General features: G+C 36.8%; 3 protein-coding genes across 3 annotated transcripts; 1 reads left to right on the top strand and 2 right to left on the bottom strand.

Moving 5' to 3' along the window:
- Positions 1 to 852: 852 nt before the first annotated feature.
- LOC128028612 (forkhead box protein N1-like) lies at positions 853 to 10,938 on the bottom strand. The gene is made up of 9 exons (XM_052615882.1): positions 10,826 to 10,938; positions 6,077 to 6,226; positions 5,175 to 5,489; positions 4,812 to 4,913; positions 4,107 to 4,225; positions 3,635 to 3,731; positions 2,957 to 3,164; positions 1,523 to 1,987; positions 853 to 1,446 (listed from the first exon to the last, which is right to left on the bottom strand). The coding sequence occupies exons 2-9, from the start codon at positions 6,206 to 6,208 to the stop codon at positions 1,256 to 1,258; spliced, it is 1,629 nt and encodes a 542-aa protein (XP_052471842.1). The 5' UTR covers positions 6,209 to 6,226; positions 10,826 to 10,938; the 3' UTR covers positions 853 to 1,255.
- A 5,036-nt stretch (positions 10,939 to 15,974) lies between these two features.
- On the top strand, positions 15,975 to 18,372 carry LOC128029234 (proton-coupled folate transporter-like). Its single transcript, XM_052616879.1, has 5 exons — positions 15,975 to 16,315; positions 16,669 to 17,060; positions 17,126 to 17,586; positions 18,024 to 18,107; positions 18,190 to 18,372. The coding sequence occupies exons 1-5, from the start codon at positions 16,031 to 16,033 to the stop codon at positions 18,348 to 18,350; spliced, it is 1,383 nt and encodes a 460-aa protein (XP_052472839.1). The 5' UTR covers positions 15,975 to 16,030; the 3' UTR covers positions 18,351 to 18,372.
- A 1,986-nt stretch (positions 18,373 to 20,358) lies between these two features.
- On the bottom strand, positions 20,359 to 27,120 carry LOC128028618 (NAD(+) hydrolase SARM1-like). Its single transcript, XM_052615891.1, has 8 exons — positions 26,064 to 27,120; positions 24,548 to 25,166; positions 23,630 to 23,842; positions 23,429 to 23,520; positions 22,852 to 23,178; positions 22,178 to 22,367; positions 21,791 to 21,912; positions 20,359 to 21,640 (listed from the first exon to the last, which is right to left on the bottom strand). The coding sequence occupies exons 1-8, from the start codon at positions 26,519 to 26,521 to the stop codon at positions 21,520 to 21,522; spliced, it is 2,142 nt and encodes a 713-aa protein (XP_052471851.1). The 5' UTR covers positions 26,522 to 27,120; the 3' UTR covers positions 20,359 to 21,519.
- Between the last annotated feature and the right edge of the window lie 475 nt (positions 27,121 to 27,595).

Here is a 27,595-nt window from a genome sequence, read left to right as displayed (position 1 = left end):
AAAAACACCTGATGGAGTATGACTTTAATTTTGAGATTTTGCCAAAGCGAAAATGATGAACCATTTGAAGAATTTTGACAAGCAAAAATAACTGTGGCCTATGCTTGCATAGTAAAAAATCCTGCAATTCGAGAAATCGGTTTCAACTTGTTAGTGCTTTTCAGTGTGTGCTGCAATAGGAAGACAGTATAAAAAAAGAGGCAACCACACCCCCCAGTGGTTGCCATAGCAAATGCAAACAACAGTCAATACTGACTATATGACAAGTACAGACCACTTGATTGAAAAATTACTAAACTAAATACTTCTATACATTCAAAAATAACACTTGCACGAAAGTAAACAATATTGATATATTTGTTTAATATCAGCAAACAATATTAAGACAATTTAGACCACATTCAAGTGATTTTGAGCATTAAATACTTTTTGGAATTACCAAAAATACCAATGAAAGGACTTTAGAACCCACTAGGGGGCTTCAGCACACTTAAGGGAACCTCAAAATGACTTAAAATAAGATGAAACAAGCATTAAAATAACCTAATATATATATATATATATATATATATATATATATATATATATATATATATATATATATATATATATATATATATATATATATATATACTGTATATAATTTAATTTTATTATATATTGTTTTTTAATTCAACCTCTAAACAACTGGAAAATAGAAACTAGAAAGCTGGCTGTTGTACCGTTGGATATAAGAGCCTAATTATAAAGGTAAGACCTAGACTTAGAAAAGTTGTGAAATGATGAAATCTTATAACTTCATGAGCAGTTGAATATAAAAGTTTCTAGTTATGTAGAAATTGTGAGTAAAAAATATTTATCTAGAAAAGTCATGGTGTCTTTAACAATTCCTATAGACAATACATCATTGTAGTAAAAAAGGTTGGCACACTGTAAAAAATAAATAAATAATAAAAAAAATCTAAGTTGTAAATTAAAATAAACATTACTGGAGTATGTTTTACAAGAAAATACTATGTAGTTATTCTACTTCCAAATTTCATGTTTAATTCAATTTGTTACTTGCTTTGTAATTAATTTCCCTGCCTTTTTTTTTCTTTTTTTCAGTGTAGGACAACTGGTTAAGTGGAATTGGACAGCATACTACATTTAAGTATTTAAAACATTGAAACCAATGTAATTTTTACAACTCAAGCACACAAGCAGTATTTTGGAAAACAAAGATGACATGGGATCCAACATACATGTTTCTTTTTCATAGCAGTGGAATAGGAGTTGTGTAGAGCCCGCTGAGATAAAGCTCAGAAATGCTGCCTTGCACCCCACCGTCAGTCTCCGCTAAACCCACACAGACCCCCATGCTATCCCCTGTTTGAGTGGGACTGTCCATGACTACCAGTGAATCCAGAGCGAGGCTGTCATTCCTTAGCTCCTCCCAAAGATTCCCTTTAAACAAAGAACATGGCGTCAACAACAAAGGAGCTCTGCTGCAAACATGGCTAATGTTGCAAACTCATCTTACCATGTAATTGTAGATCTGTGAGGCTGGGATTTAATGCATCGACATCATTACTGATTTCTCCGTCCAGCAGAAGCTCCTGCATGTTCGCTGAAGCGCTGTGACCAGCCTGCAGGGCGGTGCTGTAGCTCGGTGGGGTGTGTGCTGGTAAGGGAGAATCCAAGCTGCCTGTCCTGGGACTGGAGGGATGGCCAGCAATGGGCTGATGGGTGACAGGAGGGTAATATGAGAAAGATAAAGCATCTGGGGATGAGTAGGGGGGAGGCGGGATGGCAGTTTGAGAAGGTAAAGGTTTGTAGAGAGACTTCTGTTGCAGAACACTAGTATCATGGACAGGTTGGTGTCCGTAGGCAGGATGCATAGCAACTCTTAAAGGTTGAGAATGTGAATGGCTGCTTGGTAGACTGTAGTGAGCTCCAAGAGATTTCATTTTTTCAGGTCTCTCCCCAAGAAGGCGTTCCAGCTCCTCTAAAACAATAAGCATAAATACATATCTTTAATGTACATTATATATATATATATATATAAACAAGTAATATTGTGTAATATCTAAAAAGTTTGGGGTCAGTAAGATTTTCTTTATAGAAATTAATATTTTATTTGGCAAGGGTGCATTAAATTGATAAAAAGTTACAGTTTGTCACTATCATTAGATGAACTTCAGTAGAGGGCACTCCAATCAGGATAATTTCTCATCTACCACCAGATGTCAATCGGACTCTAGCACCTCTCATCTGTTGCACCACACCCTAACTACATTTCCCATGAGTCACTGCATCACAATCACCCTGCCACACCTGCACATCATTCATCAGCCAATCTTCTTGCCACACCTGCACCTCATTTACACACACATATAAGCAACACACTCACTCTTACTCTCTGCGAAGTCTTATATAGCCAGTCTGACATTTCCGAGTGTTTTCCTTGTGTTTGTTCTCTCTGTACCTGACCTTTGGATTGTTTATACCGACTCTGATTCTCTGCTGCCTGCCCCCGACATCTGCTTGTTTCTGTTATCGATTCTGGTTATCCCTATATACCTGACGCTGTTGCTGATCATTGCCTGTCTGACCATTCTCATCATTAAAAGTTCTGCACATGGATCCAAACCTCTCTGTCTCATCATTACACAGTTATGTAATGTTAAGAAGATTTATGTCTCAAATACATTTTGTTCTATTGAACCGAATATATCAAATGTAATTGAATGTATCAGTTTGCCCAAAAATGTTATGCAGGACAGCCGTTTTCAATGCATTTAACACAAACTTTTGTATAAAAGAACAGGAGCATGTATAAGTACTGTTAACAATACATTTACAGTAATCATATTGCATAGGTGAATTTAGGTCATCTTGGACATTTTTTGCACCTTTTATGTTCTGACCAACAAATAACAATATTTGCCTAATGGCAGCTGATCCCTTTGCACACCTGGTCGGGCCATGCTCCTCCTGACAGTCAGGGGATCTTTACGTCTCCACTTGTGAAGTTCCTCCTGCATCTTCTCTACCTTCGCTGGGTTCAGGGCCCACAGGCAGCCCTTTCGGGAGGAGTTCCCATTCTTGTTCTCCACTTTCTCAAAGCATTTGTTCAAAGAGAGGTTGTGTCGAACAGAATTCTTCCAGCCATCAGGCGCTGTCTGAGAAATCACAAATGAAGTAGTGGTTCACTGGCATTGTAAAGTGCTTGCTAAGTTGTTATTATAGGTGGTCACTAAGGGCTAGGGCGTCCTCAGTAGTTGGTTTCTAGAATATTGCAAGGCATTCACAGAAAGAACCGATTCTAAAATACAGCCATTTCTTTACCCAAACATCTTTCTTACAACTATTCCCTCGGTAAAGTCAACATTGGATCGGAATGGATGTCTTCACCAGCACAGTGCCAAGAGGAGGGTGATCCAAATCATCAGCTATATGAATATCATGCCACAACAGGCCTATTCCACAAAGCCTGAGGAAATGACTCTTGGTAAATAACTCTGTTTGCATTCTGTATTTGTTACATTAATCATGCACAAACTTCTGTCAGGATCCAAGATATCAACTGTTCACTGTAGATCAGTGCAAATTAGATGTAGAAATTATTCTGGGATGTGGTAGTGCAGTTTACCTTAAAGTAGGGGAAATGCTCTGTCATGAAGCTGTAGATCTCACTTACTGGTAGACTGCCTGTTTTGCTATTCCTGAGAGCCAGGAAGATGAGAATACTGAAAAGAAATATGCAACAATGAAACTGCCAATCAAACAAGACTACAGTGATGCATTTGGTTTAATTCTGATTTGTTTGGATGTGTTGTAAGTTGCAATGTTTTTGTTCATGCTTTTACATTTTATGCATTTGGCAGGCAATTTTATCCTAAGTGACAGCACATTCTCATGAATAATGATAGAAATCAAATATTTTCTAACAGATCGCTGATCATATAGTTTAGACTGAAGCTAAGTGTTGTATAATATGTTGGGCTCTGACACTGTTTAGAACTAAAAGGTTTTAGATGAGAACTAACACGTTTCAGATAATGAGCTGTTTTTAAAAGATGCCTTAATTTACCAGGATAAAAAGGTGAGGTGCACATACTTACCTGTAAGAGTATACAGGTTTAGGGTAGAGTGTCTGGACAGAATTGTCTTGAGATGTTTGTGATGAGAGGCTTTGGTTATAATAGTGAGAAATAGTGTCTATTCCTCTTGAAGAGTATAACTAGAGACAGAAAAAATAAATAATTAAAAGCCGTAATAAACGATTTCTTACACATGTCAAGGCTAACCTATAGTAGTCGTATTCACCTTACTTAATATAACACATAGTTATATTAATTCATATATTTTCTACCATTCAAAAGTGCTGGGTGCATATTTAAGAATATTTTTTATTCAGTAAGGATGCATTAATTTTATCAAAAGTGGCAGTAAAGATGTAGTCCATAAATGTGTGTGCCCCTAAAATTTTGGCCCATTAAAAGAATTATCTCATATTTACATATTTTTAAAAATCCATATTAATAAAAAAAACTTGTAAAATGAAAAAAGAAAAAATCTTTCTAAAGCTACTTTTTTGTAACATATATTTCATGTTTTTTTTCATGTAACACAATAATGGCTTTAAATGAACTTTTGTGGGTAATTTCTCAGCCAAATTTGATTTGATTAATATGCAATTAATGCAATTCATTAATTGCAACAGTGTGTAATAAATTAGATACAAGATTTTAAACCATTGACAGCCCTAGTTAGTATATATAATCAGTATATCACACATTCTGTCACTCTGTCAGTATCAGGTGTACCTGATGGGTACTGATGGGACTGAACGTCTGATGGTTCACTGATGTGTAGCTGGGAGGGTCTTCAGAGCTCGTCTGAGGCTCACTGTAGGAGTGTTGATTTCCCTGCACCAAAAACAGACCATGATCTACTTAATGCTATCATATCATATGTTAATGCTTCTTTAGAAAGTGTAATAAGGACATCTGCTTGCACATCTGCCTGGCAAGTCTTCTCATTTCCATGTCTTTTGCCCCTGGCTTAAATGTGCTGGCAAGAGTTTAAAAGAGCCAATCTGCAAATTCCTCTAAAAGCATTAGAATGATTTTTTTTTCATCCTAACAAGAAATCTTAACATTTCTGATGAAATAGTCCCTCAGTCTCACCATGACACTGGTGATCTCCACATCAGCGCTTAACGGAGTCCAAGAAGATTCTTCCTCCATTCCATCAGTCGTGGTGAGTTTCCGAGCCAATCCAGCTCTTAGACAACTGAAGGTTTGAACCTCACTGATGGCCCCTTCACTGCATTGACGCCTGTATGGATGGTAGTGATTGTTCTCCATTAGGCCAGATTCTTGTCCGACAGGGCTTCCATCTAGTCTGTGTCTACGAAAGTGCTCGGCACTCTTCTGCCTGTAGGGAAAGCTTTCTCTTTGGGAGTACGGTGGAGTACCTTCTCCAACATTGCTCTGGTGACACTAGAGATTAAACAACAAAATCATGTAAAAACAGATCTGATATCTATCAAACCAGCTTATTAGGTCATCAATAAAAGAAAATCATACAACCTAATATGTTCTAGTATCAATATGCATGAAACATATTCCATGTAAAGCAGTGCCACAGTTTAATTTCTAATTATGCACTCTTTAACACAAAGCGGATTTCCAAGAGGAAATGCAGTGGCAAGTAAAGATCTTTGATCTCCTAAAGAGTCTATAAAACCATTTAATGTGACATACAGCCTTCCCTGGAGGCCATAATTAATTAATATTAAATCAAAAGGCTTTCATGAAAAGGCAGGGTGAAAAACTTTAGTTTCTGCCCCAGGGGCTGGTGTCCTTGAATAGAGCCTTGTGCTGGAGTTCATGTCTTCAATAAACGCTAATAATTATGACACTATGTCGTAATCAGAGCAGCTGGTGAGCAGCAGTTTTTAAAAAGTGGCAACTACAGAACAGCATTTATCCATCTATCTAGACTGGTTGACAGTTCTGTAAACAGGTTTTTTAAAACTAGGTACAAAACAAAGTAATACTTTGAAAAAATCTAAAATAATGAGTACCTGTGATTCTGGCATCTGAAAGTAGAGTGACCCTAGATGGTCAAAGGATTGTAGTTCACCCGGAGAAGGAATTGGTGAGCTGTTGCTGCTGCTTACAGATGGCAAAGACAGGCCCTGGGGCTCAGAGGACATCGTCCCTACAACCTGCCTCTTCAAAACAGCAGAAAAGGTAGATAGATGGATAAATGGCCCAAACAGATACACTGTAAAAAATAAGTGTAATTTTAACTGTAAAATTTTGTAAAAACGCTACGGAAAAAAACTGATAATAGGTTAACAATAAGTTCCCGTACTATATACAGGGAAAAACTGTAAAAGATCTAACAAAGCATTTAATTTAAATTTACAGTATAATTCTGTTAATTATACAGCTTTTAGAAGTAAAAAAAGAACAAATCAATGTATAATTTACAGTCTAAAACTGTAAACTGATATTCCCAGAATTCCCTGCGTGACACTCCACGTTTGAAAGTATTTTGTTTAAATAATCATGTTTTTAAATAGTTCTTGTTATCAGTTATGTACATTTGAGCTTTATGTTACATCTTCTGTTGCTTAATGAAAGTTTTTTGCATTATTTAAGTATCACGTGTGTTACCATGATGGTGTTTTGTGTTTCCATAAATGTGCACCTTCTATATGTTAATATATACTTCTGCTTGTGGTGAAGCTACTTGTGATGAGCTTTGATACTTCATGTGGCTTTCTCTTATACAGTACCATCTTTATTATTATGGTGGTTGTCAGTATTTTCAAGGTACAAAACAGATTTAATTTTGTGTGTTGTTGAATTTACTGGTTTATATTCACATTTTCTTGTTTGTAAATTACAGCTTTATATTGTAAAATTAACAGTTTTTGACGTAAATGTGTTTACAGTTTTCTGTATTTTTACAAAATTATTCTGGCAACCACAGCTGCCAAAAAGTTTTTGTAAAAACAACAAGAAATTTTTTACAGTGTATACTGTAATGTGCAAATATGGCCCCTTAGGATACAGTAAGGAAAACATGTAAAAAGACTACGCTCAGACATTTACACACTAAAGTGTCAGCATCTGTGGTTTTTACAGCTTAACATATATGTCACAGAGGAATGCTGTCATGCATGTCGGCTTGACCCTTACAAAATTTGGAGCACACATGATCCTGTTTGTAAGTACATTTCACAACCTAATGTATAGGAAAATGTTATGTACATTGTGCACATCTTGTATGACCTCTGCATAATGCAAAATCATCTCATTGTGAATATATGCAGATTCTTTATTATAGTAACAACAAGCAACCTTAAGTCGTTTTTTTCCAAAACATTATGTCATGAAGGCACTTTCCGTGTCTCCAAACAATCTGTCTCCCTAGTCAGCCTTAGGGCAAACCTACAGTTCTACGTGCCATAACTGTGTGATGAAAATCCCTTTCTATGCATTTTCTACAACAGCGCTGGTCTATGTTCCCTACTGCAGTGAAAGAGGCCCGATTTGTTGTATTTCATTGCCCTGGCTGCATGCTATCTGTTCATAAACAGGTATAACATTAGGCCACATAAGTATCCAGTAGCCTATTCCTGGAAATTCAGGCAGCTCTCACTTACTGTCAGCAGACTGTGCTGTTTGGGCCAAAAACTCATTAAAATCACCAACAAACCATGAAGGAAAAGCAGAAGTGTGTTAGTGACATGAAATGGAGATGGGAGAGTTTTTTTCCTTCTGAAACATAGAGTGTAATTCAGTATTGGAGAGGAAGTTGAACTGGTCTTCATGGTCCATCACTATGACTTTTAAACTGATCCTTGGACATGATATGGTCGAGATACAAGCCATTTCTACTTCTGAGAGAAAACAGCTGAGTACGCAAAAAGGTTATGGGGTGCATGTGTACGTGTTTAAAAGAGACTTGGGAAAGCAATTGAGGCAGGATAAGCAGATTTTATGCTATATAGAATTTCAAAGTATATCTATTTTTTTTCAGGTCTTGTAAATAATTAAATAACTGAATTATGTATTTATAAAAGAAATATATAATGTACACGGCTCTCTGCTTCTGAATGGATATCTACTGTCTGCATTCACAGTCTTGGCTCATAATTGATATTATTGCAATGTTGTTGCAGTGCTCATTTATGGTAATATACAGATAATATCAGTGTAGTTCAGTTAATCACTGCTTTGAGGTCAGTTTAATCAAGTCTAACTTAAAATGGAACCAAATAAGATCCCATTTCTGTTAATATGTCCACTGGGATTACAACTTGATTTATTAAAAAAGGATAAATTTATTTATTCCTGCATGGAACTTGAACTCTGGTCATTCTGCATAAAGAGCTTACTACTACTTTTGGACTAACCAAGTACTCCTCAAATCATGCTACAAAATTAATAAAAATGTGTTGTTATTATTATTCAATAAAGTTTGATCAGAATGCATTTTAACTGACATTTATTTGATTTATTTGGCACACTGAGAAGATTTTTTTAGAGAATCATATTTACAGAAATTTCAAGCAAAGATCTGAATGCTGAATGAGGTCAGTAAGCCATGCTATATAATCCTCTAATACACGATAAAAAAAAAAAAATTAAGTTTGTGTTTGTGTGTGTGTGTGTGTGTGTGTGTGTGTGTGTGTGTGTGTGTGTGTGTGTGTGTGTGTGTGTGTGTGTGTGTGAAGATCCTTTGGAGTGAGTAAGAACAAAAGTGCTGAAACAGGTATAATTCTAAAAGTACTTCATTTCAAGACTCCTTCTTCTCTCAGTTTGATCACATCTATCTCACTTTGATCTGGTCGTGCATGTCCAAACAGCCCCACCCCTGCACTAAAACCACTCTCACCACACTTGAGTGGCATTTCAAATGGACTGTGCATCTTCCTTTACACCGTCATCCATCAATGAATTGGTAGGATTTATTCCCGTATGTCTTTAACAGCATTTTCACTGCTTTACAATAGAAACATTGAGGTTGAAAAAAAAAAGACAATCTTAGATGTAGTACTTCCTACTCCCCCAACTGTCAACTGTAGTCAAATCGTAGAATCCTCACTTCATCCAAAAATGAATAATCTTTCATAATCTTTCCCTGAGAAATTCAGAGGAATGCTGATGCTGCTGTTTTCCATACAATGAAAGTAAATGATGACCAGTGGCTGTCAAGATATAAAAAATGAATCCACATGCTTGCTGCCCATTCTGAGTCTTTGGAATCCACACAATCACTCTGAATGAAGAAAAAGCTAATATATATGTACATGATTGTGTTCTTGTAGTTTGACCTCCCCTGGTCACAATTCACTTTTCATTATATGGAAATGAGCACTGTGAACATTCTAAAAAACATCTACTTTTGTATTCCACAGGAGACAGAAATTAAGGTTTTGAATGACATGAGGCTGAGTGAATAATGACATGTTTTTCATTTGTAATGTACACTAGCGCAATTAACATCAGTGTATGGAAATCCTACAAAATTATGAAAAACTCTTCGCATACAGTGCTGCTGGAGCTTTTTTATTTAGCAACACTAATAATGGTTTCTGTGAATCTGTTTAATGCTAGTGTACATTGATAAAAATGCACTGAAGGGATGATATTAATAAAACACTCATCAGACAGTTCAAAGAGCAAAAAGAAACAACCAAAACTTGCACCTGAAACCTTCCAGCATAGCTTCAAATTTATATATATATTCAAATCTGCAATATTTGTAGTTTGATAGTTTCACAGCATTTCCTAAAAATATAAATAAAACATTAATTATAAATACTACTTGAATTATATTTATATTAAAGCGAAATACTAGCATTAAATATGAACAAAATGTTGGTAATAAATACAACATTATCATTAATCATGTATTTGCACATATAGGTTTCATAATTATTCAGTGATGCAAGACTTCAAATACAATAGACAGATATGAAACCATCATCACTATTTTGATGACATCAATAATAAGAAATGCTCAGCTAATACTCAATGTATGGCAACGGTTTTAGATAGCAGCTGCCATATCTCTGATCATTTGTTTGTAACAATACTCATTAAACAATGAATTGCATTCATCTAATACCTTGTGCCTTGTAAAAATAAATCTCAGATCTGAGATTTGCAACTGGGAATTTGTAAAAGGCTCAGTCCATTTGGCCCCTAGCCAACCTGTGGGAGCCACACACCCACAGGGGATAGACCTGCTGCAACAGGTTTTCACACACACACACACACACACACACACACACACGTGCACACAGATACATACACTTGGGTCACTGGCAGCTGGAAGCCTCTCTCAGAGGTAATGAGAACATATTTTAAAAGTTATATCAGACTCATCCATAATCATATTCCGGAAAGAATGGGCACTCTGCCGAACTTCAGAACCCAGAGGGAGACAACCATACCGATAGAATCTGACTGCACCTGCCTTTCCTTGCCCACTCTCTCTCTTTCTCTCTCTCTCTCTCTCCCTTATCCCTCTCTTCTGTTTCCTATAGATGAACATAGGCAGAGATTTCATCCAGGTGGAGACAGACTTAATAAGAACCCTGAGGGACATTTGTTGATTCCTTATTTATTGGTGCCAAGATACAACAGTATCTGTGTAAGTGAAAATGTGTGTACAACAATTGCTTTTGGACTTCATAGCTCAGCTCTAACTCTTCTAGAATGTTATTTTGCTGTCAATCCAACCTTACCACAATGTTGATCCTAGTATGTATTGAATAAAGGAAAATTATGATTCTGTAAAGTGCTCTTACCGCTGTGTGTGGTGCTTCCAGGCCCAGGTTGTAAATCTAAGACAGCCAGAGTCCACAAAGACACCTGCAAACCAGCTGCAGATCTCCTCAAATATCACTCTCTGAGTTGCCACTCTGCTTTTATAGTTACTGACTGCTGACAAGAAAAACAAGTGAGACAGATATCCATAGAGAGAGCAAGAGGGAGGGAGGGAGGGAGGGGGAAATGAATGTCAATACAGGTGAATTCCTCCCCTACCCTCCTAGTGAACGTGGGAGGCAGAATCATGGCCCTTCTCAGCTGCTGTATTAAAATCATATTCTAATGTGAATGGGAGATGGTTGGGGTGGAGAGAAGCAAAAAATAGTGATGTTGAAAGGCAATCGCTCACTAAAGTGCTTATGTTAGGCTGTTGCTCTGGGTTTTATTCATGCAAGGCAATAAGAACTAGTGAATGGCAAAGAATGACAGAATGTAGAAATCGTTGTTATGTGTGTTTTCCCTCACATAATTTTGCTTAAAAAATTTTAATTGTGTTACTTTAATGTTTAATAATATATTTAATTATTTCACAGATATATTTACTTTATTTGATTATCGATTTACTTTATTTGTTATGTGCTTTGTTTTAGATAAAAAAAAATAAGCAAAGCAAATTAATAAAGCATAGAATGAAAGTAATTTCAAAGTAAATCCTACACCCAACTTTCTCCAGTATAATTTTTTTATTTTATTTTTTTTATTTTATGTATCGGTAAACTGTTTTTGGCTGAATCTAGCAGTTTAATATCACATAATATTATAAAATAAATTGCTCCTATTTAAGAAAAAATTATACAGATCGATAGATTTGTGATGTCTTGTTACTTTATATGTCATGCAGAAATGCAGAATTCCTTTAATATTTTGCTCTAAATCCATGGCATGTTTCAGCAGTACATATTCAAAACAATACATTGCTATATTATATTTCAAGTTATCCCACTTTGATTAGTCTTGTTTCTGTGTGCTCTCCAAAGTAATCCTTGAAATAACATGCCTTAAGCTCTGTGCTGTGTTACTGATCATGGCGAATATTTTGGCACCAGGACATGGCAAGACAAAGCACACTTGACAGAAGCATTTCTTCTAGTCTTTTACTGCTCCCTGGTTTGGCATCTAAACTCATGCAAAGTCAACACAAAAAAATTAATACCATTTATTCCAATAGTGTGCTGAAAATCAATAAGTATTTAGGGAGAGACAAAATGTTCGTCTTTAATGATTGAAAGACAGTAAATCTGGAGGTTTACATATTCGACTGCTGGGTATCTGCTCTTCTTAGAAAAACAGATGATCAGATATATCAAACGTACTCAAATATTGTGTTTTCATGACTAAAATATTCTGCAGTTTTGTTGAGGGTGACAGCAAGATGACAAATTAGTTCAAAAATGTAATTCTAAAAAAAATATATATTTTCAGCGCCTGGATTTGTGAAGTTGGGAATTCACAACTTAATAATGGCCATCAAATAATGTATGTATTAGGAGCATACCTGAGCTGACCTTTTGGCTGAGACATGCAAATGAGGTCAAAGCTCTTAAAGTGCAGCAGTCAATGTAATTCTTGTGAAAAAATACATTTTGCAGGTTTAAAGAACAGGAACTGAAGAAAGATTCACAGCTCTAAAGGCCTGTTCACACAAAGAATTAAAATGAAAAGATTAGCTCTGACACCAGTGGCTAGTAATAACTTTTTTTTTTCTTTCTTTTTTTTTTTTAAACACTCGTTATGCAACCTGCCACTTTAAATGCTTGATCTCTTTAAATTTGGGTTAATTGTGATTGGCTGTCAATGTTTTTATCATTAAACAGCTGGGAAAAAGCTGTTCTGAAAGTGATTCTAATGCTATCTTTTCTCTGTGTCATTATCGTCAGATATGCTGTGGAGTTCACAAAATTTCATAGAATTAGAACAGTATTGTTATAGTTATCATTATGCTTATCTTATTTGGTGAATATAGCTTAAGCTACTAGTATGTTTTACCTTTAAATCTGAGTTTCAACATCATTCTGATGGTAATATCATCTTATAGCTTTACGGCAGGGTTCAACAACTGCACATGTCCAGCTATCCACTCTTATTACGAGAGTGATATATTTACCCCAGTGAATTTTACTCACTTTGGTACCAGTGAATTCTGCTCAGCAACGGTATTAGAAAACCAATGATGTTGTGAACCTATGCTCTCATTGCATAGAATTTACTGGTGCATCATTACAGACAAGTTAGGATCATAAGGGTTAACATCCGAGGGTTAACAGTGCCTGTAGTTTGTCAAATCTCATCCTTATACTACACTCATCCACTCAACCTCAAATTCATCTCATTGCATTAAAGGATTTGCCTTCTGTCCCCTCCACTTGGCCCAAACCAATCAAGCTCACTGGAGCTGGAAAAGGATGCATGCCCAGCAAAGCACAAGAGCATCCACATTTGCCATGATGTCTGTTATTTACTATCTACTATTACTATTTGTTTTGATTTGAATTTGTTTGCTTTTGGCAATAACTCCAAGATTTCTAGTAACCTGTAGGCCATTCAGAAGATCTGCACTGTTCTGAGTCAGGTAATCCTGGAGCAGAAGCCCTCTGATGGACAACACAAGGAAATGTCTGTACGACATCAGATCGAGCTACATCATATTAGACATAATAGCCAACTCTGTTGAAATTACAGCCTGTCACGGTGCTACATACCATTTATATTTCTTTATGAATAGAGATGTGAAGACACATCTGAGTCGTAATGTAGTTTTTACTCATCAGTGGGGCCCTCAGGGTGTGTGATGGTGAGGGCAATTGTGCCCCCAGTTCTGGCAGCATATCACACGTTCAGGCTAATCTCTAGTGAAAGCCGCAGGTACCGCATGTATAGAGCCCTTCCTTACCTTTCCCATAATGTACTGTATGTTCTATACTGAAGTCACCCAAAGGCAAATTGAGAAACACAGCAAGAAGTGTTCAACATGAGCACAGTCACCTAGAATGCCTTTAGGGAAAAAATCAATGATGTTTCCTGTCAACGGGTGCAAAGATGAGTGACATTCACACAAACAAACACTTAAGACTGGAGGCTCCACCACAAATAGCGAAAGTTTGACAGTACCTTGTTACTAAAACACACAGGGCTGAACATTTAAAGTGGTTGAAAATATCTTCAACAAACTCTGTGTTGAAATGTTATACTCTGAAATCAGTCTAGCACATGAAGAGGAAATCAAACAAAAATCTCTCAAGTCAAACACCCCTCTTTAGATGAAACAATGCTTACATTTATAAAGAATGAAAGACAGGAGCTAAAATGAGAGTGCCTCTGGCAAACTTACAGTGCTCTTTCCCACTGTGTGACAAACTGATAGCAAGGGTGGAGTAAAAGAATAAACCAGGGAGAGACACACTTTTGATTGCATAATTTGACTCAAAGATAAAATGAATGTTAAATAAACATTGAGCTATAAAATGTGTTTATCTTATTATTAGATCAATATTTTGAATGTTAGGATTCAATCAAAGGTACATCTACAAAAGAGTATCTTTAGGTTTATGGTAATGGTGGATTAGGAATGTGATTATCACATTTTCAAAGATTTGTTTATTTTACCCAAATGTTGAAAGATGAACCTAGTACAGCATGTAAGGCAGGTAGAAATTTATCTTCACCAATTTTTTCCTGATACACACACACACACACACATACAGTATATACAGTATACAATAAAAGCAAATATCTTGTAGGAAATACTCATGACAACACATGAAGAAGTGAAAAACCATTTATAAAGGTCAAGTGTTTGTATCTGTCACTGCAATATGTCTAGAGGAGCTGAACTTATTCATCAAATGTCAAAGTGCACTTAAAAGAGGAATAGTCATCTTTCTCTCTCTCTCTCTCTCTCTCTCTCTCTCTCTATCTCTCTCTCTCTCTTTCTAACTGTCACTGAAACATGATCTCATAGATATTATCAGATGAGCTGAAGGTCCCACAAAGAAAACAAAAAGATTTCTTCTCATGGCACTCCCAGGTTAGGACAGTGTAACATAAATTTTACTGCTAACATTTTAATGACTTGACACCGCAGGTTATTTTGAAAGCAGTTTCTAAGCGCAAAGTCACAGATATTTACTAGATTTCACCTCTTTTTCTCTCTGATAATTCTTCATAGAAACATCCTCAGCTTACATTAAAACTCACATGAAATTGTTGAAAATAAATTATTTTTTAGTCAAAGTATAAAGTGAAATTTTACCAGAATTTCAAACTGTTAAAAGCTGATCATGTTTTAAAAAATTAAACTGGAATTGCTAACTTACCATTCCATAAAACAGAGAATCAGAAACAAATACACATGTAAATAAATAAATAAATAAGGTATCTTAATCATTTTAGTATGAAGTGAATTACTTATATACATCGAGTAGTAGATTAGTTTGAAATTGGATTTCACCAAGAGTAATTTATCTTTTTATATTCCTGTGAGCAAGTGAAATTGATATATCATATCAACCTGCGATATGAAAATCCTATTTGAGAGGTTAAACCAGGTGCACCTCTTCAAAATGATTTCTTGCTCAAATGCTTTTTAAATCCTGTTATTACTTGAATTATGATCTAGCATGAATGTAAATAAATAAATAATATTTGTATACTATGTGCTGCTTCCCAATGATTACAGAACTGGTTCACTAATACATCCCAATAGGTTTGTACTTTACCTGACAAAACATGCTAGTAGAAAATTCAGATATTTTCTGTTATTTGATTCATAATATATAATATAATATAATATATAGTATATAATTTAATATAATACTTATTGATAATATAATATAATATAATATAATATAATATAATATAATATAATATAATATAATAATGCACTAAACACTATAAAGATTATTCACAAAATAAATGCAAAAAAAATTAGTTTAGTCCTAGGATATATCACTTTTATACTTAGAATGACATCAGTTTCATGTCAGTTTTAATTGAATAGCAAGAGGGGGCGACAGCAGCACAACAAACTGCATGAAGACACCCAGCGTATACCTTAAAAAAACACTTTCTATCAGCTGATCGTGGTTGATGCTTGCTTGTTCAGACTGAGTTATGTTAACACTCTTTTGTCGTGCAGCTTTGTAGTCAGTGTGATTTAAGCGTTGGGACTGTAAACGCTTTAAATCATGGATAAATCTGACACCAGCGCTATTCTTGCGGAGGACCTAGAGTCGAGTGACTCCAGAAGAGTCTGTTGTTGTTTTAAGGTGCCAGAAAGCAAACGTCCACCTCCGTGTTCATGTCCGTTTTCCGTGACTGTGGAGCCCGTAATGTTCCTTTCCAAGTTCTCCATAGTTCTCCAGTGGCCTTTGAGCACGCAGTACCTGTGGGATCGTTTCAGTGAAGATGTGGGTTACAATGGAACTAAAGGTGGAGGATGTAATGCTACAGTCCACGACCCCCTGCTGAAGGTAACAGATACTTGACACTTTTAGTAAAAAAAGGGGGGCTTTATTCAGAAATAAGTAATTTCTTTTAGTAGCTAAATCAAAAACAATCTGCGCGACCAGTGAAGCACGATTCCCAACGAATGACACTTTGAAGTGGCTCTATTAATTATATAAAAAAATTGGTTAAAATGCAACTTAAGTTATTATATTGTAAAACATCTCACAAAGGTAGGCTCTATGTCTCAAATAGCCTACTAAAAAGCTACATTATATCCCCCCCCCCCCAAAAAAAAAAATAACTCAAACTTAAAAGGAAGGAGATCTCAGAAGAGAACAGAAATGATGGTTTTATTTGTCTCGTTTCCTTCATCTAGAAAGTGGAGACCCTGACTGCACACTGGAACCTGTACATCAATTTGGGTGGATTACTAGTTGGGTTGATCATGGTGACCCTGCTGGGCTCATGGAGTGACCGTGCAGGTCGACGTCTGGTTTTGATCATCCCTTCCCTTGGCCTGGCTGTGCAGGCATCTGTGTATTTGATTGTAATGTACCTGAAGCTGCCAGTGTTCTGGTTCCTCATAGGAAAAATCTGCAGCGGCCTGTCCGGGGACTTCATTGCCATTTTGGCCGGTTGCTTTGCGTATATGGCCGACACGAGTGGCAGGGGGTCTCGCACTTTTCGTGTAGCGATACTAGAGGCTTGTCTCGGAGTGGCTGGCATATTTGCAAGCATCATTGGAGGACAGTGGCGACGGGCACAAGGGTATTTTAACTTTTTAATATTTCCAAGAATAAAGATAAAAAAATCATGTCTGGTTTTCCCTACAGGTATATCAACCCATTCTGGCTATTATTGGCCACAAATCTTGCAGCAGCGCTCTACGCATACCTGTTTGTGCTTGAAACAGTCACCCCTGACCCCAAGGCAAAGCTCCTCTCCACCAGGCACCACCAGGCCATCTTCCACCTCTATTCATCTGATGCACCACAGGGACGCCGAGCCAAACTGTGGCTCTACACTATCTGCTTCTTTTTGGTGGTGTCTGTACATTTAGGCTGCAGTGACCTTTATGTGCTCTATGAGTTGAGTTCTCCGCTCTGCTGGGGTCCAGAGCTGATCGGTTATGGCTCTGCAGCCAAAAATCTGGCCTCCCTCACTAGCTTGATGGGGCTAAGGGCCATGCAGTGCTGTATGAAGGACTCCTGGGTGGCTTTGGTGGGCCTTATCTCTAACATAGTGGGATTAATTGCGATTTCTTTCGCTGATACCACAGCTCTGATGTTCACCGGTAAGAACTCTGATATATACAGTTTAGGGTCATAAGATTTTTTTAAGTTGTTTTTGAAAGAAGTCTTTTAAGCTTAGCAATGCTTCATTTATTTGCTAAAAAAAATTACATCAGCATATTAGTATATTTCTAAAGGATCATGTGAAGCTGCAGACTACAGTTATGTCTGATAAAAATTCAGCTTTTCATTATTAAAGTATATTAAAATAGAAAAACCTTATTTAAATTGCAATAATATAATTTACAACTCAATTAAAAGCAAAGATATTATGTTAGTGCTCTACTATTTAGAGCATGCCTACATTACTTGATAAAAATCAAGATATACTGTATGAGGTGCTTATGCAGCCTCACTGTCCTCAAGTGTCTACAGTAGGTAAATGTCTATCAAGGAAATGAATTTGCAGAATTACTGCTGGTCTGTCTGTCTGTGTCAGGATATGGCCTGTGCTTCCTTTTTATGGCTTCTACCCCAGTCCTGAGGTCTAAACTGTCCAAGCTGGTGGACCCTTTAGAACAAGGTGAACAAGAACAGCTTTGTGTCACCAATGATTATCATTAAATAAAAAGAAAGTGTTTTGTTCACTTATTGCTTCATCCTAGGTGCTCTGTTTGCTTCAGTGGCATGTGTAGAAGGCCTGTGCTCACTAGTATCTAGTGTGGTCTTTAACTCTCTCTACCCCGCCACCCTGCACTTCATGAAGGGGTTCCCTTTCATCTTTGGGGCCATCATCCTCCTGATTTCAGCTGCCATTATTGGGTAAAACCCTCAATGGTTGTTATTTAGACTCTCAGTTTGTTAATAAACCATAGCAGCAAAATTATTATAAAGATGTAATTAAACAGATTTCTTGTTTTTATGTATGTGATGGCTTTATTTTAATCTAAACATATTTTTTCATTGTGATGTACACAGAGGCTTAGGTTTCCAGGAGGACAGAGAGTGCGGAGAAAACAGTGAAGGCCCTGGGATATCCTGATTCTTTTATTCAGCAAAGTTTAAATTGATAAAAAAGTGACAGTAAAGACACATTCAATTGATTGATTAGTAAATTATGTTACATTAACATATCTATTCAAAATACAATCATGAAAAAATATTAAGCAGCACAACCATTTTTATCATGGATATTAATCATTAATCTTTTTTTTCTTGAGCAACAAATCACCATATTAGAATGATTTTAGAAGGATCTTGTGACTCTGAAGACTGTCATAAATTACATTTGAATTAGTTAAAATGTATTAATTTATTTTATTTTATTTTAGTTTAATTTTTACAATATTATACAGACCCCAAACATTTGAACAGTATTTTATTTATTTTTTTAATTGAATGTGATGAATTCCACAGTTTCTGCATCTTGTGATCCTCATCTTATTCTAACATCAGCACTATTTGACACCATTGTTCAGCCACTTAGAGTGAATGTTCAAAGATTATTGATCTACATAGTTCCCTGTGAAAGTATGCGATTGCAGTATAAGAATCCACTGTACCAAACTTAGAAATCGAGGTGATTGTGCTTTTGCTACTGCTGAACCAAAACTCTGGAATAGCCTTCCACCCCATATTTTTATTTTAAAATCAATCTTAAGACACATTTGTTTTACCAGGTTTTAAAATTCATTGCATCATTCGGGGTAAACTTACATCACTATGGATTGTTGTATTGTATGTTTATGTATTTCTGTTTGATTCTTTTTATTATTATTATTATTATTATTAATTGCACTGCAATTTGGTCAACTTTTGTTGTTTTTAAATCTGTCCTGTTAATAAATATTGATTGATTGAATAAGGGGATGTGTGTATTTTGTATAGGTGGGTGGGTAGGTGGCTTTCCCCAAAAAGTGTTCAGTGTGGTTCTGTAGGACTACCAAAACCGTTATTGTTCCAGCGCTCTGACCAGCCTGACAGCAATATTAGCTCAACTGATGGTGTTCATTTGGGAGTGATTTATCCGGTGACAAGTGGGAGGACAGTGGGTTTTGTTTGGGAAACCTGTTTTTGCAATTCAGGTTGGGGGCATTCTGTCACCTCGGCCAATGCAGCCAGGGGTCCCAGAGGTTTCCAGTGCAAGAAACACAAGAGAAAAGCTTTAAAAGATGGAATGGATGAATATTTAATGAGTAGTGGCCCACGTTTGGTTCTCTACCACTGAAAATGGGTAAAAATCGATAATATGCACCTGGAGCCTGTCAACATGCTTTACTAAAAGACCATTCTCCTTAACTTCAAATATCAAGTGAAAAGTTTTGACTCACCTAAACAAAGCATGTCATAACAGAAATATTTAGCCTTTTATCTCCATTTATGTTTGTTTCTTCAGAAAAAAATGGACAAAATCTAAATTTTGAGCCAGGGAAGATTTTCAAATTTGGATTGTTTGACATGAAATTACCCTTTTATGAAAATTACACATTTAACCTTTGAATAACAGCTATGAACTCAAGATACCTGAAGGCACAGGATCACATCTATAACCTGCACAGGTCATGTCTCACAGGTGTATCAGAGACAATAGTAGTAATAAACCTCCTGATGCTAACATGCTTCATCATGTTATTTGTGTTCTAGACTTGTCAAATCTGATAAGCAGGCACGAATTATGTGGTTGTGGTCTTGCAGTTAGGTTTTTTTTTTCAGGAAGTAAAAATGCCATCTAATGCTTTGTGTTTTCTGAAAGCATCAAAACAGTTATTGAAACCGTTTAGTAAAATAATATTTGAATATAATATTTTCGTGAAACAAAATGTGGAATAAAGGGATGTTTTCCAAAACAAGCTTTATTGCCGTGTTTATGCCTGATAGAGAACATTTCGTTATTTCATTTGACAGATTTTACATATTGTATCACACTTGAAATATACTCAGACATCATAAGGCAACAGTAAGGAGATCAATAGCAGAATAAAGCTTGAGGTGTTAGTAAATGTTCATTAGAGTTTTCCTTGATCAGTTGCATCTTCAGTGACTGAACACGAAAGCTTGAAATTCAAATCCTTTAACTTCTTCCAAATACTGCTTAATGTGATGACTAACCATAATTTAATATAACAACCTACAAATAAAATATAACTTGCATAACAAACTGCAAAAAACTTAGTCACAAAGGTCTAGAAATCTAACTAGAAACTATTTTTGAGGAACTAAAGTATTTTGACACCTTTGTAACCTAATGCTAATCCAGTTCAGAACAAAAAATACAAATTGATGTTTAACGTTTCATAAGGCATTTTCTTTTCAATAATCTAACTGATTATGCTACAATGCAAGATGATCTATTATTATGTTGCATAAACAGAGATTGACTATGTCATAAATATGATTGATGATGCATAAATCGATTCAACTTCCTGAGTTACAGAAATGTCCCACTCAATTCTGGAAGCAGTCAGTATACAGCAAGTTTAATTACTATAGCATAATTGAGGAATATTCAAAGTTATTTGCCACAAATGTTGTAGACAGACTTAGCTCTTGTGGTGAAGTAGCATTTACTGTTGTTCAGGGAATTTTCACAGGAGGACGTCAACAGGAATCACTAATTTAGCTTGAGGGTGGAACTAATTCCCCATGTGGATTTCACAACAGGTACAATTTGGTCATGTGGACTGCCACCCTAACCAACAGAAAGTTGCATGGTTTGAAAGTGACTTCTATGTGAGCAGTGCCCACATTTTTTTCCACTGATATTTGCAATTGTGACCACACATTTAAAGTTCCAGCGTGTCTCTGGCTAGGTTACACTTATGTTTTTTCTCTGTTAAAGTTGACATTTCCACAGTTATCTATCTAGACATGCATACAGCTGAAGGAATCACTGGCCTCTGAGGAGTAAGCAGGTGTGTTCTGGTTAAGTGGCAGTCATTAATAGAAACATCTAGTTATTAGGCTAAATAAAAGGCTTTTTTGGTCAAATGTATGTTTTATTTCTTCTGTGGCTCTTCTTTCTTAATTTTTGCTCCGTCTGGTTTCTCTTGGCTTGGGCATCCCTCAAGGAAGCGCAGAATCTTTTCAATAGTGGCTTCTTGATACTCATGGGACCACCTGTGACATTGAGAGAAGAGATTAACATTCATTCTTTTTAGATTAGAGCCTACAAGTTACTGAGCAGGCATAAACTAGAGGAGTGCATATTGTATGTCATAGAGTAATTGCACCTGTTAACATTTTTAGTCAGGCAGAATGTTGACTCACTTAATGCCATTAAACTTGAGAATGGTGTTCATATCCTCTGGCAGAGAGGCTGGATCGGGCCACACAAAGTTATCAGTAACAGGAACAATGTTCTTCTTCCCTTTCAGAGCAGTGACGATCTCCTATGAATAACATAAAACAAAACATTTAACATTTAAGATGGCTGAATGACAATGTTAATACGCATATTTACATATTTCAAGGTCTTGGCAGAAGGACGTTTTCTGAGAACAGATTTAAGGATTCTCTAATAGGGATTCAGTTAATGATGACTGTAATGACTGAAGCCTGCAGGAGTGTGTTTTCCGTACAAATGCAGCATTTGTACAATGTACAACCTAAATTATAAAGGTAGAGTTTAATCGAAGAAGGATTTCTTCCTCGAACCTTATGAACCCAGTCTTTCATAGCCACGTCGCCCATGCATTTGTCCAGCGAGTTGGCTGACAGCACCAAAATGAAGTTGCGCGCTCGCTGGACGCTCGTGATCAGCTTCTCCTCAAACCTGCCAGCTTCTAGTTTCTCTACGTCGATGAAGACGCTGAAACCACGTAACTGTAGATGCACTTTCAGTAAGCTGCACAGAAAGATAAAGAACAGGAGACATGGGATTTATTTCAACCCAAAAATGACAAAATTGAAAAATGAAAAAATGAAAAAAAATATTCAAATTCTATACTACTTTGTCTAAATAAATGAAAAACGGGAACACTAAAAACAATGATTTCACGAGATAATTTTACAAGTGAGTTTAGAAATGACTACATCTTACTGAAAAATAGTACAGCTTGAAACAAATACAATCCATTTGAGACTTGCCAGACAACAGGAAAATCACATAAAACAGTGTTATGTAAATTAAGCAGTTGTAAAGATTAACTTTAAGTGAGAGTTACGTTGTGGCAAATGTAATCTAAATGTACAAAAAAAAAACAGGATAAAAGTGTATGTGCACAAACAAATATCCAACAATCAATATGTCCATTCATTGTCATTCATATAGAATCTTGGTAAATATGTGCCATTATGTAAAGACAGAATCATCTCATTTGCGGTCTGACCTGGCAAGCTGTGAACCCGTTGTGCGACGGTAGCTGATGAACACATCAGGGCCCGTGGGTTGGGAATCAGTTAAGCAGGGTTTGACAGGGCGGCGGGCAGAAGAAAGGATCTTTGCACGATGGATTCCATTCTCTATATGGCAGTCAGACAGCAATTGTTGGTCTGTAATTTGGATGATATTGTTCCGATCGACTCCCGACTGAGCCAAGCTGTAGGTGTACTGACGGAATCGTGGGTCTATATCAGCAAGCCAGTCTGCCAGGTTATTGGGGTCACATGTGGAGTATTCGGCGTAGGTTTTCAGTACACGCAGATCTCGAAGAAACCTGCACAGAGGTTTTCAGAGAACTGTTACAGGTTATGATAATACAATGAAAATATGTCTATTTTGCACAAAAATAAATAAATAATAATAATTAAAAAAATAATTATTACAAAAAAGTTAATAATTAATTGTATTTATTTTTTTATTTCTCAAAATCCAAAAACATACCAGGCTTCCAAATTTAAATTAGGTTTTTAAAGGTTTTGAAATTTAGAATAAAGAAGTATTTCAAACAATTAAATAGCACTAGCCTCTTGCGAGTGAGCCCAGAAGTCATGCCCAGATCCTGGATCAGATCCTGTTCTGTGATATTAAGCAGTAGATCTCCATCCACCTGCAGTGCCTGAGAGATATGGTACACAAAACCCTTCTCAAATACGATACGATATCATCCTATCCTTCCTCTTCCTATCTAAGGTCACCTACACAGGAAATGGAAGCTGTGTACAAACCTGAAACCGTTCACTGAATGCACTGAAGCCAATCTGCTGCAGCCAGGTCTGCACCTCTCCGCTCTTCCAGTTGGGTACAGATGAAAGGATACGCCTCGGGACGTCTTCGCTCATCATCGTTAAGGCCCGCTTAGCCAGTGAGCACACAGTGGCATTACTGCAGTACATGACGATTCTCTTTAGACTCTGGACAGCTCCGATCTCCTGAAATATCTGAGTAGAAAGATCCAGGAAAAATGTACAATTAAGTGTATGAATATTTTGCATCATATTGGCTGAATGAAATCCAATAACTGATTCTTACAAAAAAATGTATGCTTTAAAAGTAGTGCCTGTTTTGCTCTAGCACATCACAAAAGATTTCTACACCTTTGCATACTTATTTTTGTCAACTTTTTGTTTGTGAAACTTTTGTCCTTTGACTGCTTTATTGTTATATATATATATATATATATATATATATATATATATATAATTTGAGAAATCTTCATTCCTTTTTTATTAAAAAACTGGCAGGTTTTTATATATATATATATAACTCATCAAATTAGCAAATATTATATATTTTTTTCTAGATATTATATATGTATTTGCAAATCACCAGAATTTTTTTTAAGATGTTCTGTGCTGTTAATTATGCTTGTGTCTTAGATATATATATATATATATATATATATATATATATATATATATATATATATATATATATATAGTTATTCATATTTTTATGTTTACTCATGTCTTAAACTAAAAATCTGCATTAATTAAATAAAATAATATATATAATATATAGACATTTTTAATTACATATATATATATTAGATACCACTTTATTTCATTCATGAAATCATATAACCAAGACACTCTCACTCGTAATACAGTGAATGCCCAGAGGAGTAAATATAGTGTCTGCCTGACCTTGGTATTACGCTGACGAGACTTGATACTAGTCTCCACACACAGATAGAATGCAGCAATGCATTTCCCCTCCAGACATGTGCCGTCCAGCAGGGGCAGTAAGTGCTGCAGGTCTGATGCGGTGCGGCCCTGCATGCTGTCTGCACTGTCCAACATGTTGCGTGCAAACTCTTCAGGGTCCAAGGAGGCGATAAATGGTTCCACCAACTCCAGAGTACCAGACTTCACCACTTCTTTCTCTATCTCCCTATTAGCTGCCAGCACAGCCACGGCCAGACAGGCATGGAACCGGATCAGCTCGTCCTCTTTGGAAAATGCCAGTGGGAACAGCCATTCAGCCGCCTGTTTTTCAATCATCAGACGCTGGCAGCGGTGCCCACCGTACATAGCACAGTTTGCCAGGGCCACAGCGCAGTGCCGCAGTACAGTTGGGTCTGTTCCACGGCACCAATACAGGAGGGTGTCCAGTGCTCCGTTAGTGATGAGCTGCGCAGATGTCTCCTCTGTGTGTTTAAACATGTGCTCAAGGATGCCCGACACACTCCGTGCGAGCTGAGCATCATCCTGCTCACGGGTCAGGTTCAGGATGACCCCAAGCCCCATACGTGCCACATAATCCCTGCAAAGAAATACAAAAACATTTAAAAGAATGTTATGTGTATAAGCCTTTTGAAATGTGAAAGTGATGTGTGGTGTCTCATACTCGCAATCTGTGCTCTGCATTTAACCCCATCCAAGTTCACACACACAACTTTGTCTTTGTCTTTCTATTCATTTTAGGACAAATACAGGATGGACTGGGATTAAAAACAATATTAATATTGCAAATGAAAAGGGAAAAACTGACAGGTTTATAAAAAGCAAATGTACTGCTATAAGCAACAATAAAATCTATAAAAAACTAATAATTAATTGCAGGGCTATGTTTAATACTGATTTGTGGCAAATTGCGAGGTGCCTAAAGATTCCCACCCTTACTATGAGTAAGTTTACCAGTTTGGTTTCTTCAACTCCATTTAAACAAAACATGTGACATGCAGTGCACAAAACAAGTGAAGTTTACTAGAGCTGAAAATATTTGCAGAGAAAAGAAAAAGTTGTAGGTTTGTCCTGAATTAATGTTCATCAATCACTCTCAGCTTCCAGCTTCCCATACTGACTGTGTGAACTTGCAAACGATTGACATCCAGCAGAAAGATTATCTCAAAAGAATATGATATCCCAGTTATTTTAGGCATATCTATCAGAGAGTATGGTTATTTTCTGCATACCATTTCATGCGAAAAGGTGTATATTATTATTAAAGAGGGGGAAAATATTTTGAACATTATGTAATTTATTATTATTTTAAACCAAACAAACTCTATGTATGTAAAACGATTTTGCTATATTTCTTCAGAATAACCGCAGCTTTCTTGATACTATGACTAATACAGTTACAATCATTCATATGTATCTGTGACTTGTTTGTCCAAATCATTAATATGAACATAACTTTATCAAGAATGTTCCTTACCTGTTTTCTGAGACCAGTATTTGCTCAAGGAGCTTGGCAGACTCATATGTGATTTCTACAGCAGGTGTCTGCAGCAGCTGCAAGAGCAGTTCTAGACCCCCATCCAGCCGGACCCTGTTGCAGATTTCCTCTGCTACCCTTCGGCCCACTGCGGGCAGGATCCAGGCCTCCTCGACCAGCTGGAAAGTCTCAGCGATGGCCCGGCGGGTCTCCTCCACATCTCCGGTGTCTTTCGAAGACTTTAGTGTTTTGATGGCGGAGCGCAGCGCGGGGAGAGAGCCGTCCAACACGGCCCGAACGTCGGCGCTGATCCCCGGAGACACAGCCCTGGGGTCAGAGCCCGTCCTTCGGGTGTGTAGCCGATTACTGACATATTCAGGAACCGTGAGTCTGTCGGTGCTAAACATGGAGAAATAACGGCAAATTTCGCGGAGATACACGACAACAGACAAAAACATCCACCAGCTCTTTGTCTGTTATAACAACAGTTCTGATGATTCTTTGTCTTTCAGCTGTGACAAAAGGCAAATCATTAATGTCTAATGCGTGTGTTTAGGCCTATTTCATTAACAGATACCGTTCACACCAAACCACATGATCAAGCTGATGTAAGAAAAAAAAATGTAAACACAAATGACGTCAGAGCACTGGCAGAGCCTTTAAGATACGCTTTAAGAATCTACTGTAAGAAAGGGTCCACGAGGTTGTTTAAAAACTACCAAATAACTATATGAAGCTGTCAGAATGACCTGATGTTTTAAGAAAATTAGACATTAGCCGGTTTGTAGCGCTCTACACCGGCAATCGACTGGGTTTTGTTAGACAAAGACGACTATTTCCACTGTCCTTTTACCCCCCTCGGATAGATTCCTGTCAAAGCCAACTGAAGCGGTACTTATTCATAAAATAAAACACTTTGAAGCCGTTATATTTTAAATAAAGTCAAGATTGTTGATCATGATTGCTTAAGCATCCTCAGCGTCCGTTTATAGACCCGCCCTGTGTGTCAGCCTCAGCATCTTAGAGCCACTTTAGCTCATCGCCCCCTGCTGGACAAAGACTGGATGCAACGTTTCACAGGCAATTTTGAAAGGGGTTGACAGCTTTTAACACAGTGAAAGCGTGCTTGGCAACTTGTAACGTCGAGTTGTTTAACTACAGACAACCAATCAAAGTGCCTCACTGATTTCTTAATTAAATATCCATGAGGTTTTGTACAACCACAGAAAGCGCCGCCGTGCAAAAACGATCAGTGACTGTAGAGAAGACGACAGCTTTATTATTATTCGCCGACGCAGGCAATTATTCCTTATTCCTTCAGTCAGTATTATTTTACGTGTCTTAAAGATGCAAATAAGAACGCTAAACTCTAATTGCCCCAAGTTTTAGCAATACACTCCCACATTAGTTTAGTAAAGGACATCATGGTGAACTGTTTAACAGAGTAAATATTACATTTTAAAAGTTGTAAACTAGCATTATTTCTTTCTATACACACTTTACACAATTACTTTTTCTTTGACCTGAACGAG

The sequence above is a fragment of the Carassius gibelio genome, chromosome A15 (assembly GCF_023724105.1).
Source record: "Carassius gibelio isolate Cgi1373 ecotype wild population from Czech Republic chromosome A15, carGib1.2-hapl.c, whole genome shotgun sequence".
NCBI lineage: Eukaryota > Metazoa > Chordata > Actinopteri > Cypriniformes > Cyprinidae > Carassius > Carassius gibelio.
Note: the sequence above shows the minus strand (reverse complement) of the source record. Positions and strands in the feature narration are given on the sequence as shown.

Excerpts from the sequence above, each read along its gene's own strand:
- LOC128028612 (XM_052615882.1), bottom strand. The coding sequence starts at position 6,208 with ATGTCCTCTGAGCCCCAGGGCCTGTCTTTGCCATCTGTAAGCAGCAGC. Across the intron at positions 5,490-6,076 it reads TTCAGATGCCAGAATCACAG|TGTCACCAGAGCAATGTTGG; the intron begins GTACTCATTATT and ends TTTAATCTCTAG. Across the intron at positions 1,988-2,956 it reads GAGGAGCATGGCCCGACCAG|AGGAGCTGGAACGCCTTCTT; the intron begins GTGTGCAAAGGG and ends TTATTGTTTTAG.
- LOC128029234 (XM_052616879.1), top strand. The coding sequence starts at position 16,031 with ATGGATAAATCTGACACCAGCGCTATTCTTGCGGAGGACCTAGAGTCG. Across the intron at positions 17,061-17,125 it reads CAGTGGCGACGGGCACAAGG|GTATATCAACCCATTCTGGC; the intron begins GTATTTTAACTT and ends TTTTCCCTACAG. Across the intron at positions 17,587-18,023 it reads CACAGCTCTGATGTTCACCG|GATATGGCCTGTGCTTCCTT; the intron begins GTAAGAACTCTG and ends TGTCTGTGTCAG.
- LOC128028618 (XM_052615891.1), bottom strand. The coding sequence starts at position 26,521 with ATGTTTTTGTCTGTTGTCGTGTATCTCCGCGAAATTTGCCGTTATTTC. Across the intron at positions 23,521-23,629 it reads CATTCAGTGAACGGTTTCAG|GCACTGCAGGTGGATGGAGA; the intron begins GTTTGTACACAG and ends CATATCTCTCAG. Across the intron at positions 21,913-22,177 it reads TGAAAGACTGGGTTCATAAG|GAGATCGTCACTGCTCTGAA; the intron begins GTTCGAGGAAGA and ends TGTTATTCATAG.